Genomic DNA, 16,580 nt, shown 5'->3' on the forward strand with positions numbered 1-16,580 from the left:
AAAGATAAGTCTATTTCATTGTACCAAATCTAGATCTATCATTACATGTATATGGTGGCATGTAAATTTGGTTTTATAGACTTCTTCATGAAATAATTGTTTGCTGTAAATACTTTCCTTTACCTTTAACAATAAAAACATTGAATTCTTTTCCAAGCTGGGATCTTTTTGCAACAATTTGGTAGTAACTGGAACTTGGCAGGTTTAGGTCCCATTGCTTTTACATCTTGGTCCATCTGGCTCAACAGGTGCATCACACATGAGTTGCATATAGGGAATTGTTTCAGTGCAGGAGACAGGTCTGTGTTCTGAACATGGCTTCGCTCCATTTCTGGCTTTGTTTCCAGTTGTCTTTTGTGTAATAGTACCTTGATATATTAAATCTGTAGAATATTCTAGAGGAGTGACAGTATCATCTTCATTTCCGTGATGAAAGAATCCTTCCTTCTTCACATCTTTAGCCTACTCTGGTCTGCAGGCACAGACCCTGATTGAAACTTTGATGATCAACAAGTGTGTCTCCATGCAAAGACTAGCACATACAAAATGTGCTGGGCCTTCAGTACACAAGGCATGAGTAGGCTGCAATTCAGACCCTAATACTCGAGTGAAGGGTTTGCAGAGCAGACCAAGCCTGCTCCTCATCCATTCCCTCCCATGCTCCCTTTCCTCTTGGTCCCCTAAGAGGCCGTTCTCATTACGTTTTCTAAAACTAGTTTACTGGAAACCGGTTCAGGAAACCAGTTTGGAAGATTGCTTTGCTAGCATTCCCACTCGATCACAAGAAAGTGGTTTTCAAAATCACTTCACCTAAAGTGATCTTGTTGCTATGGAAACGCTCTCAGTAGAGTGACACGTTTCGCACGAAATATTAACCCGCAGTGTAGGCATTCTTCACCTGTCGGTTGGAGTAGCGTGCTCAAAATGTGCAAAGATCACTTCCTGAAGAACGACTGTGTCCTCACTTAGGCTAAAACCAGTTTAACGAAGCAAAGCGATCTTGAAAACTACATCGCGAGCCGTGAGGTGGTTTTATGAACCGGCTTGGAAGATCGCTTTGACTATTCTGTGAAACTATATGTAGTTACCTCTTAACTAGTTTCCAGTAAACTAGTTTTAGGAAGGTAGTGAGAACGGTGTCTAATTGTTCTCGCTTCTCTTCTCCCTTCCCACTCCCAGCTATCTTCCTTGTGTTCCCCCCCCCCCCTTCCTTTCCACCCCATCCCTCTCACAGTCATTCCTAATATCTGTTTACTTTATCTTTGTTCATCATTGTCATATGACCATTACCAACACCATTATTTACACCACCACCATCATCATCATGATTATGGTGGTGGGCCATACCAATAATACCAAAACTCATGTGGTTACTTGCACTTTGCTTGATCATTCATATTGCAGAAAATGTATTGCTTACATGAAAGTACGTAATCAAGATTTTACAGAAGGTCTTTCAACTACTATCGATAATATGCATCCACCAGAAGCTTTATCAACAACCAGGTGCTAATATATTCAACTTTTAAGAAGAGTACAACAAGAATGTATAAAAGTGTCAAAATATTTATGACAATGACGTAGATCATTTCTTAGCCATTTTTAAAGTTCATTTGACTTATTGCTGAAGAGTTTAGCAGACAAATAAAATTAATAGTTATGAGCAAACATGATTATAGAAAAGGAGAGATCACCCATTATTCCCCCTTTTCTGCATACAGCTCCCATTTAGATTTCATTTGGGGGTATATAGGAAGGGCATATACATGTATAGGGCATGGTACCACCTTCCCCTAGTCTGCAGGCACAGACCCTGGTTGAAACTTTGATCAACAAGTGTGTCTCCATGCAGACTAGCACTTACAAAACTTGCTGGGCCTTCAATAGACGAGGCATAAGTAGGCTGCATTTCAGACCCTTTAGTGAAGGGTTTGCACAGAAGGCTAACCTTCCCCTTCCCTTACTTGATCTGCTTGTACAGCTTTCTGTTAATGGCTTCAATTAACTATTAAATAGTAGCTAAAGTTTCAAAACCAAAACCACAAATTGAACTCCGTGCTAAAGTACCATAAATTAATACACAGTAAAAAAATATATAAGAGCACACTGTTTAAGCCTGTCACTTAAACAACAAGTTTTAAAAAAATTGTTTAAAAAGTTTAACCAATAGTTGTTAGAGTGATGGGCTTAAGCAACGTGCTTAAAATTTTAAACACCTTTTTTTACAGTGTAGGCCTATGTCAGACTGACATAAAGTGCTGTATGCCAAGCATTCATTTACCAAAATATATTATGCGATTGAGTTCACAGAGTACTGTACCATAATTTTTGGGGGGCAGGCGTGGTCTCTGCATGTTGCACGCCACTTCTCTTGGCCATTCGTAGCCGGATGCTGCCATGCATCTTGTGTTGCAAACTGTGATGGTTTTCAAGAGATAATAATTCATTGTTTTCACATTCCATCAGAAGCAAATAATACCCTTTTCATAAACCTATCCTCCAATTATCCGCCTAAGAGTAATGCGGATAATTCAATAAAAATTGCGTTCATAAACTCCAAAAATAAGCCGTGTTATTTTTACGAGCGCCCGTCCTGAAAAAGGCGGATAATCGCCATGACAACTGGACACGCCCCCTCCGATGCGGTTGTGTTGGTAAAGGGTGACCTTGTGACCGCACCATGGCAATTATCCGCATTATTTGGAAATGCGTTCATTAACTCAAAATCTTATCCCGATGCCGCTATTATGCGGATAATAGCAGCATCAGAGTAATGCGGATAACTCTTGTCCTCCTCCAATTTTACGACCAAATTATGCTGCTATTAGCCGCCTAATTCATAGTAATTGGGTTTATGAAAGGGGTATTACATGTACATGTATACATACATATCACTTTCAGCAAAGCCCATCCTTCCCTTTAAGGATGAGCCCTCTCTCTGATAAAGAACATTCTGAAATGTGCAATGTTTTCAGACAGGAACCCCACAAGGTTGCAATTAATGTTGCGTCTCTGACGACAACGAGAGCGGGTACAGACCATTGTCATCCCACATGTCCCCTTCTCTGTCCTCAGCGACCCTTCCAAGTCATTAGCACCCTCATTGTTTTCTCATTTTACTGACCTCCTACGAGATTCCTAAAGAACTACTATGAATATTTTAGAGCAAGTCTCCGCTGGTTTTTCCATTGTTGGATCAATCTTCCAATTGCACTTTTTGTTTTTCTGTAAAATATCCCCATAGTTTTTTTGTCTTGGTTATTGGTACTTTAGTAACCTGACTTTCAACTCTTTTTTGAGTAAGATATTCAATTTATAATGGGTAAATTAGTCTTGAATACATGCAGGTGAACTGATGTCTGCACTCTTAAAGAGATTATTTCATTCTTGTTCTACAATAGAGCCCACATAATATAAAATAGATTAATCAACAGCGAGTACCAGCTTTTATTACTGAAAATGTGACATTTGGGTTGAAAGCAAGTATGTAATGGAATTTGAATTAATATTGATTGCAAGTTTTATTATAATCAAGAACTTGTTTGAAGTATTTGTAAAGTTTTTTGCAAACATAAACACTGCAAAAACAGAGATGTACTTGGTTGGAGACCATCACTTTTCATACTGGAGTTCCTCCAAACCACCCACTTCTCTTGGCAGCGTTTCTCTACATCCAGGACAGGGATAATCTATTTATGAATTGAGTTATAGGGGCCACCATCCCCTTCTCCCCGGTCCCCCCACGGTGCCAATCACCAGAAATCTGCATGGGGAGGGGGCGAAGAGTGCCCCTCGTGAACCAAATTTGTTTTGATCCATTCATCTGTTTGTCCTGGATGTCACAGTTTTTGTTCTGGGAAAGTTTTGACGGGGGCTTGATCCGAGGAATGACTCATGTTTTTACCAGTGTTTGTTGTTATCCACTCATTTTATTATTCTATCAATTTTCTCTTTTGCTCTACTTATCTCTCTTAGTCTGTCTGTTTCTCTATAATCCATATTCCCTTCTTTCCATGCTCCCTCTTTTTATGTTCTTGGAGATGTTGCTTTAGAGATTTGTCTTTCTTTTCAGTACACATGACTGTAGCAAAGGTGTGTTTTTTTCATATCCATGCATTACATAGAACTGCATCGTAGTAGTGAATAAAACAAAACACAAGAAATTGCGAAAGTATGGAATGAAAGACAAGGGGAAACCCTGATAAAAAACGGCTTGTAGGGTTAGGGGAATTGTGTGATAACTTTTTTTCAAATGAAGGTCTATATGTATGGTGAGGACTTAAAATTTGTATTTTTGCTAACATTATTTGTAGGTTTAATTGAATGAATAGGTATTGTATATCTTGATTGTTTGCATAAAAGCATTATTTTTATAATTTCAATCATTCAGTCACAAGCGGTGTTATTTTAATCTCCATGAATATGGTTTACGCTCTGTGTATATTCCAATCTGTTTCATTCTTTCTTTCTTAGCAAATCAATTCAATCAGACTACAATTATGAGATTTAGAATGACTCATTCAATCTGAGTAAAAAGTTAGAAGAAGCAATTTATTGTTTCCCCTCAGTAATTTGAGACTAAGTTCAGATAGCTCAGCCTATATCACATCTCTCGGGTCTGCAGAAATATGTTTGACTTGGAAATTTGACTTACAATGCATGCAGGAAGGAAACAAACAATTTTAATGTGAATCTGGTGTAAAAAAATTGCTTCCACTTTGATTAGAATACATTAATGGTACCTTTGCAGAGACAAATAGATATAATTATGCAGACTTGAAAAAAGGAGATCAAAATGTATCCAAGATGGAATTCTATGGCATTGTGGATAAAGCAAGAGGTCATTGACCTGCCCAATTACTTCATCTTGGATTTTTTTTCTTTTGATCTTCAAGGCAGGAGCTAAAAAGTGTATACTGTAATGTAAATTATTTGTGAATTATTTGATTTATTTCAATACAATTTTCCTTAGGCTTTGCAAGAATGTCAATGTTAGTTGATTAGAGGAAGTGATGATTGAACCAAATGGTTGTTAGACAAAATATTGATGGATGGAATGGCATTAGACTAAATAAAGGTAGACCATGTGGTGAGTGAACAAGTGAACAAGTTGGCGGTGGACGAATTAGCAATTTACCTGTGCTACAGAACCTGTCTATAAAGGCCACCTGACTCCAGAGTCCACATTTTTCTGTTTCCCTTGGCCTGCATATATAAAAGGTTTGACTGTAAGGAACATCATCAGTGTATGACATACATGTAAGGAAATATCAGACAAAACCAAAGGTGCACCACCTGGGTGTATTCCTCTATTAATATTCCTCACATATTATTCATATTTTTCTTTCTTCTGAAATGGGTAGACTTGATGATATGGATGCCTGTCCCTGGTGTACCTTACTCACGTTGGACTCTGGAGATGGCTGTTTTTAAAGTGTCATCCATCCTCAATCCAAAGATAGACAACAATTGTATTTTGTCAGCAATTCTGCAGAACTTCTAAACCCCCATTCTTGTGATCCTGTACTTTTACTATGTGACCTGTTTTCCTCTTGCCATACCCCTCCCCCCCATCAAAAAAATTGTACTTTTTGCTGATATTTGAGTAGTTAAATTTCTTTCTCTTTTTTAATACCGTACTATTCTATTTTTCAAACTCGCTCGCAAAATCATAAGCTTCAATTTCCAAGACCTGTCAACTATACTGAAAGTCCCCAGGGACTATTTGTGCCGTCACTGAAGTTTGCTTTCCTAATGAGTATGTTGGGTTTTTTTTATCTTTTCTTTCATATATTTGACTTTCCTAACGTTTACCAATATTTAGGCAAACTGAATAAAGGAAGATTATAGATGCTGCAACTACACAAGCCAAGGAAGGATTGATCTTCTTGAGGCCCTCTTTCGTTGGCCCACCTAAGACAACCCTTTGTCCCCCTTCTCTGGAACTAGCCTCTTTGCCATAGTGCGGTTTAACCTCACATTATATACTCTTTTTTTTGAGTGACGGTAACAATTACAAGAACGGAACATACAATTATATAATTTCTTATTCTTTGTGCTTTCATTTTTTTTTTGCTTTGTTCAGGGTGTGAAGACTGTGGCCAGACACACATGGGGGACTGTCCTGTGCGAGGCCCGCTGTTACGGGTACAGGACAAGAATATACCTACGCGGGCCAGACTCACTCTGCCCTGCTATCTCGTCGTCAAGGAAATGGAACTGGAGGCTAGGAATGGAAATCAAAAAGGTAAAACTAACACTTTGAATTCATATTCATGATTAATATGGAGCTTCTGAAGGTATGTAGTGCATAGGCGTGTAGAGTCCTGAGTATGGTGAATGGCTACTTGGTCTCTTCCAACAATGCCCATTTGGTCCAATTGTTTATCTTCATTCAACCAGTTGGTCTAATCTTCTACATGGTCCATTCCAGATGAAGGGGGAACCACCCTGCGTAATAAACTTATCATCCAATAATTACATGTATGATGTTACCCAGGGTAGTCACTTCAGTTACAAAACTGCTCTACCAGTTGGCCCTGCATGACATAACATGCTGTTATTACCTTTCTCTAGTCTAAATGCTGGACGATTTTTAGCAAGAAGGCAGAAGGTCCAATTTTTCTAAGTCTTTGGTAGGAGTTGGCCAGGGACCGAACTCACGGCCTGCCATTCATGAGACTGGCCCTCTACCACTGAGCAACCATGTCTGGGTAAAACATATACATGTAAAATAATTCAACCAGTAGATCAGGATTTCCAGGTGTGATTGAAAAAAATTCTGGGAACCAACACTATTTTTATTTTTTCTGTGGGGAGGGAATCCAAATTTGGCCTTCTGTTTTAATAGCTAAATTACTAGTACATGTACGTTGCCTGAGGAAAAGCAGTATAGCACCATTGCATCTTGCTAATAACCTACATACTATTAGAGAAAAGGGTAGTGTAAAAAGAGGTCTTTCCCCACCTCTCCCTCCCCCAACGGCAAGTATTAAAATGAGAGAAGGAAAACAGATCCATGTTTTCTTTAGGTTGCAATATATCCTCCTGCGATACATTGAATGTGACACGATCATGCCAATATCGCAAGGCCAATATTAGGATTCGCAATCCATTACAAAACAAAATGTCACGACATTAGCAGCAAGTGGACTCTAGCTTGTAGGCCTAGCTTATAGAGCAAATGTTTCCCCTCAATTCATTATCAGCTCTTGATTACTTTTTTTCTCACCAAACCATAAAATCAGCTTGTAAAGTGGCCCAAAAATAAGGCAATCTTTCAAGTGTTATGGAGTAGACTTGAAGGTTGTTGTTTTTCCCCTGTCTCCATTTATGAATTGTTTTTTCAATAAAATGAAGTACATTTCTCTCTTCTATGTATATAGGTTTTACTTTGACTTTTCTTATTTGTCAAATGAAAAGTCTATACTTTGATGTTTCTATGTGTGGAGTTGCAATCGTATAAAATACATTACATTTTCAGGACACACCTTTGCAAAACTCTAAGGTCATTGTTACTTTAGGGAAAATAAAGCAAAAAATGGTACATGCACCTCTTTGCTTTTGAGCTGTCACATTTTCTGGCCCAATTGAATGCCTTACATAGCGGATCATGACCTAGATTTGCCTCCTCCATATATGACACGAGACATGGGGCACATAGCTCCTTAAAAACTTATGAAATTTGGAGGAGGTCGTTCACGCCGTCCATTCTCCCGTATCCTTGCCGGTTGTTTGAATTGGACGCTAGCTCGAGTCAGATTAATTTTCAAGCCATTGATTTTTCGGTGGGCCTGGCGATGACGTCGGGGATGGCTTGGTCAGTGTTTGTGATTCTCTCCGAGAGAGGGTCCAGTAGGGTGGCGTGTGGTAGTACCTAGCTTGGAGCCGAGAAAAATACTCAAACTTTGAAATGTTGACTGAAAAAATGGGGAAATGGAGGTTTTGCAGTTATTCAGACCCCTTAGAGTACATTTACATTCATGAATAGGGCCAGAGAGAGAGAGAGAGAGAGACTCAGAGGTAGACAGAAAGAGAGAAATCCTCGCTTCACAGAGATGATGTTAATCTTTATATTGAAGTTTTACAGTATATTGGGTACCTGAAACCAATAAAGCAATTGTATGCATACGGTACGAGGATTGGAGAGTTCATGGTAGGTATTAATGGGTATCAATTGTTAATGCCAATGTACTAAAGAAAAATTGGAATCAACCTAACATTTCAAATTTAATTGTAACTGAAGCAAAAAAGCAGTTAAGTATTAACAAAAATGGTGATAGAGATGTTCTTTTTTTTATTTTCAAAGGACTTGATACTTTACTTCTTGTGAATTTACTCATTCCTGGATAAATCATCAACTTTATATTTCTGCATACATATCACAATATATCTCATATTGTTACCTAATTTCTATGTTGTGATATTTTAGATGATATTTTCAAACAATTAGAAAAGGAAAACACTTGGTTGCAGAAGCTTTGACAATAAAATTCAGAGCATTTCACAGCCGCAGTCTACATGGCCATATACATTAACACACTTAACCCCTTATTGGACTGGTGTGGAAATATAGATAGAGCACTCCATTACCAAAAAAAAAGTTTCGCTCCCAGCCTTACAACCGTATCAGGGGTTGACATAGTATCCAACGCAAATGCATTAGTCCAAATTAACGCTCTTGCCCTTGAGCGGTTCTCGCGCATGTTTCAGCCGGGAGTCTGTATCGATGTCCATTATTGTTTTGCAACGGTTGCGCAGAGCGTTTGGAGAGCCGGTCGGAAACTTGAGCCAGATGGACAAATACAATTTTGGGGCAGAATTTGTATTTTTATATTTTGTATGGCAATTTGGCCAGATAGGGAAAAAAGCCAGGGTTAATGTGCGATAGTAAGGGGCTGCTCTTCTAATGGGCAGGGGGATAGGTGGATGTGGTGTTTGGATAGGGGAAGGGTAGGGAGGGGGGAGGTTGAATCAGGGCTATCAAGGGGGATAGGGGAAGGGGGGGTGGTCAAGTTTTTAAAATTCTTTAATACATGTACTGACAAAACAAAGGGGTGAAAACCTGCTTGGGTAATACCTTGGGTCACATTTGTTCTACGGCGGCCGTACGACGAGTCAAAACCAGCCGTTTTAACATTTTTGGACCAGCTACATGTCGGTGGTTATAATAGAAATTAATAAAACGACTGTTTCCGACTCGCAGTACGGCCGCCGTAAAGCAAATGTGACCATGGTATTATGTAGATATAGGATATTCTATTGAATGATTTGACAAAATTAAGGTGTTTTGTGTGTTTTTTTCCAAAATAAAATGTATTTTACTCTTTTCTTTTCATATCCTGCTTCTAAATCTAATATCCCTCAAATTACTAGGATTGTTTTTTTCGATATGTATGGCACCTGACCCTCAGATATCTCATAGATTGGGCATTATTAGCAATTGTACTAGTGGAATATCGAAGCTGACAAACTGCTAGTATATTGGTAATCATACTGTAACAAATCGTCAGTAAGCAGTGCAGAATAGAGAATGACAGAGGTATGAGAGGGGAGAGAGAGAGAGAGAGAGGGATGGAGATAGCACGGTAGAAAATTTGAGAAATAAAGGTAAATCTGGGTTTTGGTCGCTTCAGAAGGACGAGATATCTTAATGTTTATCGAAACCTTCACAGAGCCCGGGGGCCCAACTGTACTTCGATTGTTTGAAATCAATTGTGAATTACAGCACCATCAGTGCTGACATCAAGTCGTTGGACATTCACGTTCTGAGGCTATTCTCCACTCTATCAAAACCCGCATCTCTCGTTTCGACCCGACTCGGCCGTCTCCTTTTAGACTCGACGGCTTACCTGGCTGCGGAGAGAGCTAAATTGCAAAGTTTACGCAAAATGCGTGGATGCATATTTGCTTCTCCGTGCATCAGAAATCCAATCTGTTGTTTCCTCTAAATGGCAGAAATGGCTACCTATCAATTGAAATGCTAATGGACAGGTGTACATTCAAAACATCGGTTAGCAAGCAATCCAGTTAGCCCTTCTTAAATTTCTTTCCAAATTCCACATCCTTCCTTCTTTCCTTCTCTTATTCTTCCACTTGCCCTTATCCTCTCGTCTTTTCTCCTCTTCCTTCCAACTTTGTCTTTCGAGTTCCTAATGAAAATTCATCTCCACGAAGTAAACGATGTGATCCTTTTAAAAGTTCAGGGATGTACAATTACGAAGTATCTGCCTTTGCTACATGTATTTAACCACAGATGATCGGAATTCAACTACTATATGGGTTAGTCTATGGCAAGGTGTGTAAAAGGTAAGATTTGAAAGCCGATAATTGATCCCAATGTGTGATAGAAACCCCACACCCATTCTCTTACCATCACTTAGTTTAGTCATGTATAATTTGAATGCCAACTGCAAAGCTCTAATCACGCTCACCTGACACTGTATCTTCAATGGAACAAAATGAAGTGAGGCTTTAAAATGTATACTCATTTCTCAGACAATTTAATGATTTTAAGTTAGCATTTACTCAATGTTGCTTTGGAATTGACCAGAAATGAAGTATTTTATTCCAGACAAACTAATCATTTCTACTCCATTTGTTTTTGGCCATAAGAAATTATTGTAGAAGTTCTCATAAACTAGGAATTGATCTTCATTTGTACTGTACCCAGGCCTGTACAGTGTAGAGAGTAGGGTGTTGGGAGGCCATCCACTTCTATTGGCATTGGCATTGTACTGATACAATTAATAGTTTTTCCCTTTCCCAAGTAATTAAAAGCAAGCAGCACTTGGCGCTTTACATAAGTACCACCATATGAATTAAATCCTTACCTTTGGCATTCAGTAAATTTCATAGTATCTGGCAGCCATGTTCAAGTAATTTGGATTCCTCAGTGTAACTAATATCAAGTTCATACAAGGCCATGCCCAGTCAATGACCAAGAATGCTACTACATCATGTACATTTTGGTTGACCGCCAAAGGTGTCTAGACCCCACTGCTTCAGTTGTCACTCTGACATTGGCAGAGCAGCATCTTCAAACTTGAACCGAAGCCGAGAAAGGGCGCGAGCCATCGGGAAGCCATCAGTCGAAAGAAGACAGGATTTGAAAATCGTGCCAAAATGGCAGCAGATTTGCACTATTTTTCTGTTTTGTTTTCATTGAAAAAGGCTTCCATGTTTTTCAGGAGGGGATGCTGTATCGAGTCCAAGTTCGGGAGCTATTTTTAGAAAGCTGGAATTTTCTTGGCCCAAGCCAATTGTTGTGATTGGTTGAAGAGGTCAAATACACTATGATGTGCACTTTCGTATTATACATCACTGGCAGGACATTTGACATTCAAAGATTGCTGTGTCTATACTACACCCTTCATTTTATATCTTATGTTTATGAGATAGAAATGTAGAGTGCTGGTGTTTCACAAAACACCATGTGGTCTTTGAAATTTTCACCAAATGGTGTCAGTTTTGATAACACGTAAAATACACCATTGGATGAGAAGCAGCATTGCAAATTTAACACTGGTGTAAAATGCTCGGTGCGGTCCTGTCACAACACTGACTGGTGTATTTTTAACACCAATATATGTATTTCAGTGTACCTGCATTATGCAAGCTTCTTCAACAAATGATTTCCTGTTCACACAGTTCTTGAAGAAAGGAATTATCTGCTTCCGTGCGATGGTTATTTTTGATCTCATACCGGGACCTGTCCCGTTGAATTTTTTTTTTAGGAAAAAAAGAAAAACGTTGACAGTTGTTGAATCAAGGAGAATCTGTCAGAAAACATCTTGTCAATATTTCACTGGCATACTTTGCTCTGAGCCAATCAGAAACAAGGATTTTGGTAGCTTATAACAATTGCCAATGAAAATGATTGACTACATGTATTTGTTTCATGAATTGGTCCCTAGCATTGTTAGGAAGGAAGGTGATAATGAAAGTTGACAATTATTGCTTTAACGCAGTCTGTTCTTTGTAAAACTAATTAAAGGAACTTCAATGCATTTTTCTTTTCTTTCATCTAGCAAGCAATAAAGCACAACACCAACATAATTTTGATTTTTATAATGGACAAGATCTTACAAACAAAATGTGAAATATAAAGGCAGGTTGGTTTTAGTTATTTCCATATGAACATATTGAATTTGAATCAGGAATTGGTGTGTAACCTAAATTGGGCATTATATGATATATATTCAGGTAAATAAATTCATACAATGATGCAATAATGTACACCGACCCCCGCCCCCCCCCCCCAAAAAAAAAAAAAAAACACCACAAACAAACAAAACAAAACAAAAATAAAAAAAAGAGTATATGAAAACACCAGCACATTTTGAGTTTCAATTCAGCCTTTTACTATTAAACTCTGCCGAGATTAAAGCTTCGAAGCTTCCACCCCTCCTGTGTGGGGGCTGCCCCTCAATTTGTCCATCAAAGCTTTCTGCTGTTTTAATTTGGCGACACATGTCTTCAAAAAGACCTTGCTTTTCTGAGGTAGCACTGGGATGGTAGCCAAGTGAACAGGCTTATTTTGTCATATTATAAACCTTACCTTGGCAGATCAACACAGGCTCTTTTGTCAATTATTTTGCTCAAGACAAAGGAGTTTACTTTCTAATTTGTGTGATTTTTTTTGGGGGGGGAGGTGGACAAGGAAGCTAATTTTACCTTCACAAAATAGAGATTTTACATGTACATGGAGGGGCACGGGTGCCCCAGCCCCCAACCATACTCCTTTATACTCATTTGATCAATCAACTTTTGCTTTGACCAAACAAACCATTGGTAGTACTGGACTTTCATTTCCACTTTTTCTTGCAAAGTGTGTTAGCCCCGTCAATAGTCCCACCATTAGTTCCATTCGAGTTGGTCCTGCCCCCCCCCCCCCCAATAAAAAAAGAAACACTCTGGCTGGCCCCAAAGATGAGGTCTGAGCACAGTAACTGAAATGGCAGGAAAAGCCTTGTACAAAGGAAAAAAGGTAATCTGCACAAAATTCTAGTGCACCACCTAGCCAAGAAAAGAAACAAACTCACTGTACACTTTAAGAAGTGGCGATTTGATATATGATTTTTATTTTAGATACAGGTAGTTCCCCCTTTTCCATTCTATTTGTTTTTGTATCTTAAATTGAGACGTGTACAATGCACAGAGTAATATGCTACAATTGATTATACATGTAAATTTATCTCGATGTGTATTCCCTTTAGAGTAACCTGTATCATCCGATGTTTTATTTTGATTTATGTCACCCTTTTTATTTTTTTTCCCATTTATTTTTTTATTTCATCTTTGTTTTGTGATTTTACTGCTTTTGAACTGTTTCAAATCATTCCAATTACCTGTAAATATTGTGATTATATGTGATTTTGAATACCAATAAAACACATAATTAAAAAAAAAAAAATCTAGTGCACTGTAGGTTTGTATGGTATTTGGTTTATATCTTTCCTTTGAGATAGCATTTTGCTGTTTTTTACTCTATGGTGTATAGAGACTTGGATATAAACAGGATAACTTGAAGAAAAAAATGAAATAAATATCTTGTCAATAAAGTTTTTAAATGTGAAATTTGAAATGTTAGGTGTTTAATCCAGTGACAAAATATTTTACGTACACATGTGTGATATTTTGGCAGAGATGGGAATCGGTCTATTAACCAGTGTATTTATAGTATATTGAAGTTCTGAAGTTTAATGTCAAAGTTGATATTTTTAATTTCCAAGAGGATCTATTTCAAACCACAAAAATTGTTAATCTCTATCTATGCCTTCCAGGTGTCTTAGAACATGTTAGTCATACTTTATACTGGATAGGGTATTTTTTAGCTCATCTTGAACCATCCCAACTCCTTTCTTTGTTTTTTTCCTCTCACTCATTTTCTTTTTCTCCCCCTTCCTCCTTCTTCTCTTCCTCTTCCTTTCCTGGAACATCCTTCTCTTCCTTCTTCTCCCCTTCCTTCTTCTCCTTTTACTTCTCTCCTTTTTCCTCCTTCTTCGTCTCCTCCATCTCCACATCCTCTATCTCCTGTCCTCCTCCACCTCTTCCTCCTCCTTCCCCCCTCCTCCCCCTTCTCATTCTCTTGCTTCTTCTTTTGCTCCTGCTGCTCTTCTAGCAACCTCTACTTCTCTTCCATCTTCACCCTCTTCCTTCATTCTCTTTCTTTTTTCTTTCCTCCTTGTTCAGCTTTTTTTTCAATTTGTTGAACTAATGTTTACTGTCTTTTCCATTCCCTTCCATTATTGTCGAGTGGAAGTTTGGTCAAATTGTGTTTTGTTGGGAAATTTTCAGTATGGAAAGTGTTGTACACTTTCAATGATTGATATCAAAATGTTAAAATAATAATTCCAATTATATGTTATTCTTGCATTATTTTCAAGAATTTCCAAGAAAATATAAGAACCTTCATTTGCTATTTGCTTGTCTGAAATTTGGAGTAGAATAAACAGGTGACTGAAATCTAACCCAAGCAATTGAAGATTAATTTATTGTGACTATGCATCTAATGTCAAAATATTTTGTTTCTTCTTGTCTAGGGAAAATCTTGTAGGTAAACATTTTCTTTTAAAGTCAAACTTGATTCCCCATTTCTCTTTGTAGTCGACTTATATACTAAAAATAAGAGAGACTTTTTCATTGCTGTAATCGTACCAACGCTCTTGTCATTTATTTGTAACATGAGAACTGTTTTCCACTTCAGCATACCAAGATAAAGTATCTGATATGCATTAGAATCCCCTTTGCCCACTTGTAATTTTTTTTCAATTAGAATCTCTGATTTTCTAGCAAGAACCTGCATTAGAATTCAGGAGAATTCTCTTTTTTTATGATCAACATTAGCAAAAAATAAATATAAATTATCATTTATTGAGAAAATATATATATGAGCAGTGTTTAGGACCAGGCGGTACTTAAGTACAGGTCCCTGCCTTCAGGGGGCATTTCATGAAAGTTGGCAGCACTGACTTCATTGTCATTGCTGAAAATTTCAGTGAAATTCTTGGTTTCGATTGGCTGAAAGGCACTCGCCTCTGACTGTTACTATGGTAACTATTGGAGAAATTCAGTTGTCAGTGCTGACAACTTTTCTGAAATGTTAACCCTAGTTTCAATAGAAATACTTTTCAAGGGAACTCAAGCTTGTGGTTTGATCATGTGCTTTCAAAAGTTGAGTTGAATGTAAAAAGGCCCCAAGTTCAATTGTATTACGGTATGTCCAGTGTATGAATGTTGATCATTTCAAGAACATTTTACAGTGACACCTGTCTATAGAGACCACATCACACATAGGGAGGCAAAATTAGTCTTAAAGGACAAGTCCACCCCAACAAAAACTTGATTTGAATAAAAAGAGAAAAATCCAACAAGCATAACACTGAAAATTTCATCAAAATCGGATGTAACATAAGAAAGTTATGGCATTTTAGAGTTTTGCTTATTTTCAACGAAATAGTTATATGAACGAGCCAGTTATAAATGAGAGAGTTGATGACATCACTCACTATTTCTTTTTTATTTTATTATATGAAATATGAAATATTTTTATTTTCTCGTCATTGTCATGTGAAATGGAAGTTTCATTCCTCCCTGAACACATGGAATTCTATTATTTTAACATATTTTTGCTTCAGGCAAGGAGGTCCTAATCGTCAAATACGTAAAAATTGAAATATTGTATAATTCAAACAATAAAAAACAAAAGAAATAGTGAGTGACATCATCGACTCTCTCATTTGGATGTAACTCGCTCGTTCATATAACTTTTTTGTTGAAAATAAGCGAAACTTTGAAATTTCATAACTTTCTTATTTTATATCCGATTTTGATGAAATTTTCAGCATTGTGCTTGTCTGATTTTTCTCTATTGATTCAAATCAAGTTTTTGTTGGGGTGGACTTGTCCTTTAAGACTAATTTTGCCTCCCTATGTGTGATGTGGTCTCTGAGGTGGACTTGACCTTTAATAAGCAGGTGGACTTTATAGACAGGTGGTCCTTGTATGTCCGGGGTCACTATGTCTGTCTTACAAAGAGTTACGATTGATCCAATTTATCGTAACTCTATGGAAATCCATCAGTGTCGTAGTTTTTTCTACAGGAAATTTGCAAAATTTCCATCGTAAACAAAGGAGATCACACCAAATTGTCAAGAAATTAATGAATTTATGAATATACTTTATCTAGATTTTTTTTTTTTAACAAACATGCATTTTACATGTTGACTTTGCTGGCTTTCCATAGTTGCGATTGATTGGATCAATCGCAACTCTTTGTAAGACGGGGCCCCAGGGGCCCATTGCAGAAAGAGTTGCAATCAATCGCAACTCTAAAAAATCATGCGCAACTTGATTTTCAAACCAATCAACAGCGCGCATTTGGGACTTGCGTTTGATTTTTTGACTTGCGTTTAAACGCAACTGCTGCCGCAAGGGGGCCCCAGGTCTGGCTGTATTTGAGGTGTACTTCCCTCTTTGGGGGGCAGGTTACATGGCACAACAAGAAACAAGGACAGACGGGAGTATTAGAGGATGTGCTGCGAAAGATAGTGATGACTAATGGATGAAGTTCATAGTCT

The 16,580-nt window shown here is 37.8% G+C and overlaps 1 protein-coding gene across 2 annotated transcripts in view; it reads left to right on the forward strand.

The window, feature by feature from the left end:
• The window catches only part of LOC121430831 (zinc finger protein PLAG1-like), a 120,945-nt gene that overhangs the window by 35,734 nt on the left and 68,631 nt on the right, over positions 1–16,580 (forward strand). For both annotated transcript variants that reach the window (XM_041628248.1, XM_041628247.1), the window contains exon 4: positions 6,086–6,247. In XM_041628248.1, the coding sequence (XP_041484182.1) occupies positions 6,086–6,247 (162 nt within the window). The remainder of the gene's footprint in view (positions 1–6,085; positions 6,248–16,580) is intronic.

This window comes from Lytechinus variegatus, chromosome 17 (genome assembly GCF_018143015.1).
Source record: "Lytechinus variegatus isolate NC3 chromosome 17, Lvar_3.0, whole genome shotgun sequence".
Classification (NCBI taxonomy): domain Eukaryota; kingdom Metazoa; phylum Echinodermata; class Echinoidea; order Temnopleuroida; family Toxopneustidae; genus Lytechinus; species Lytechinus variegatus.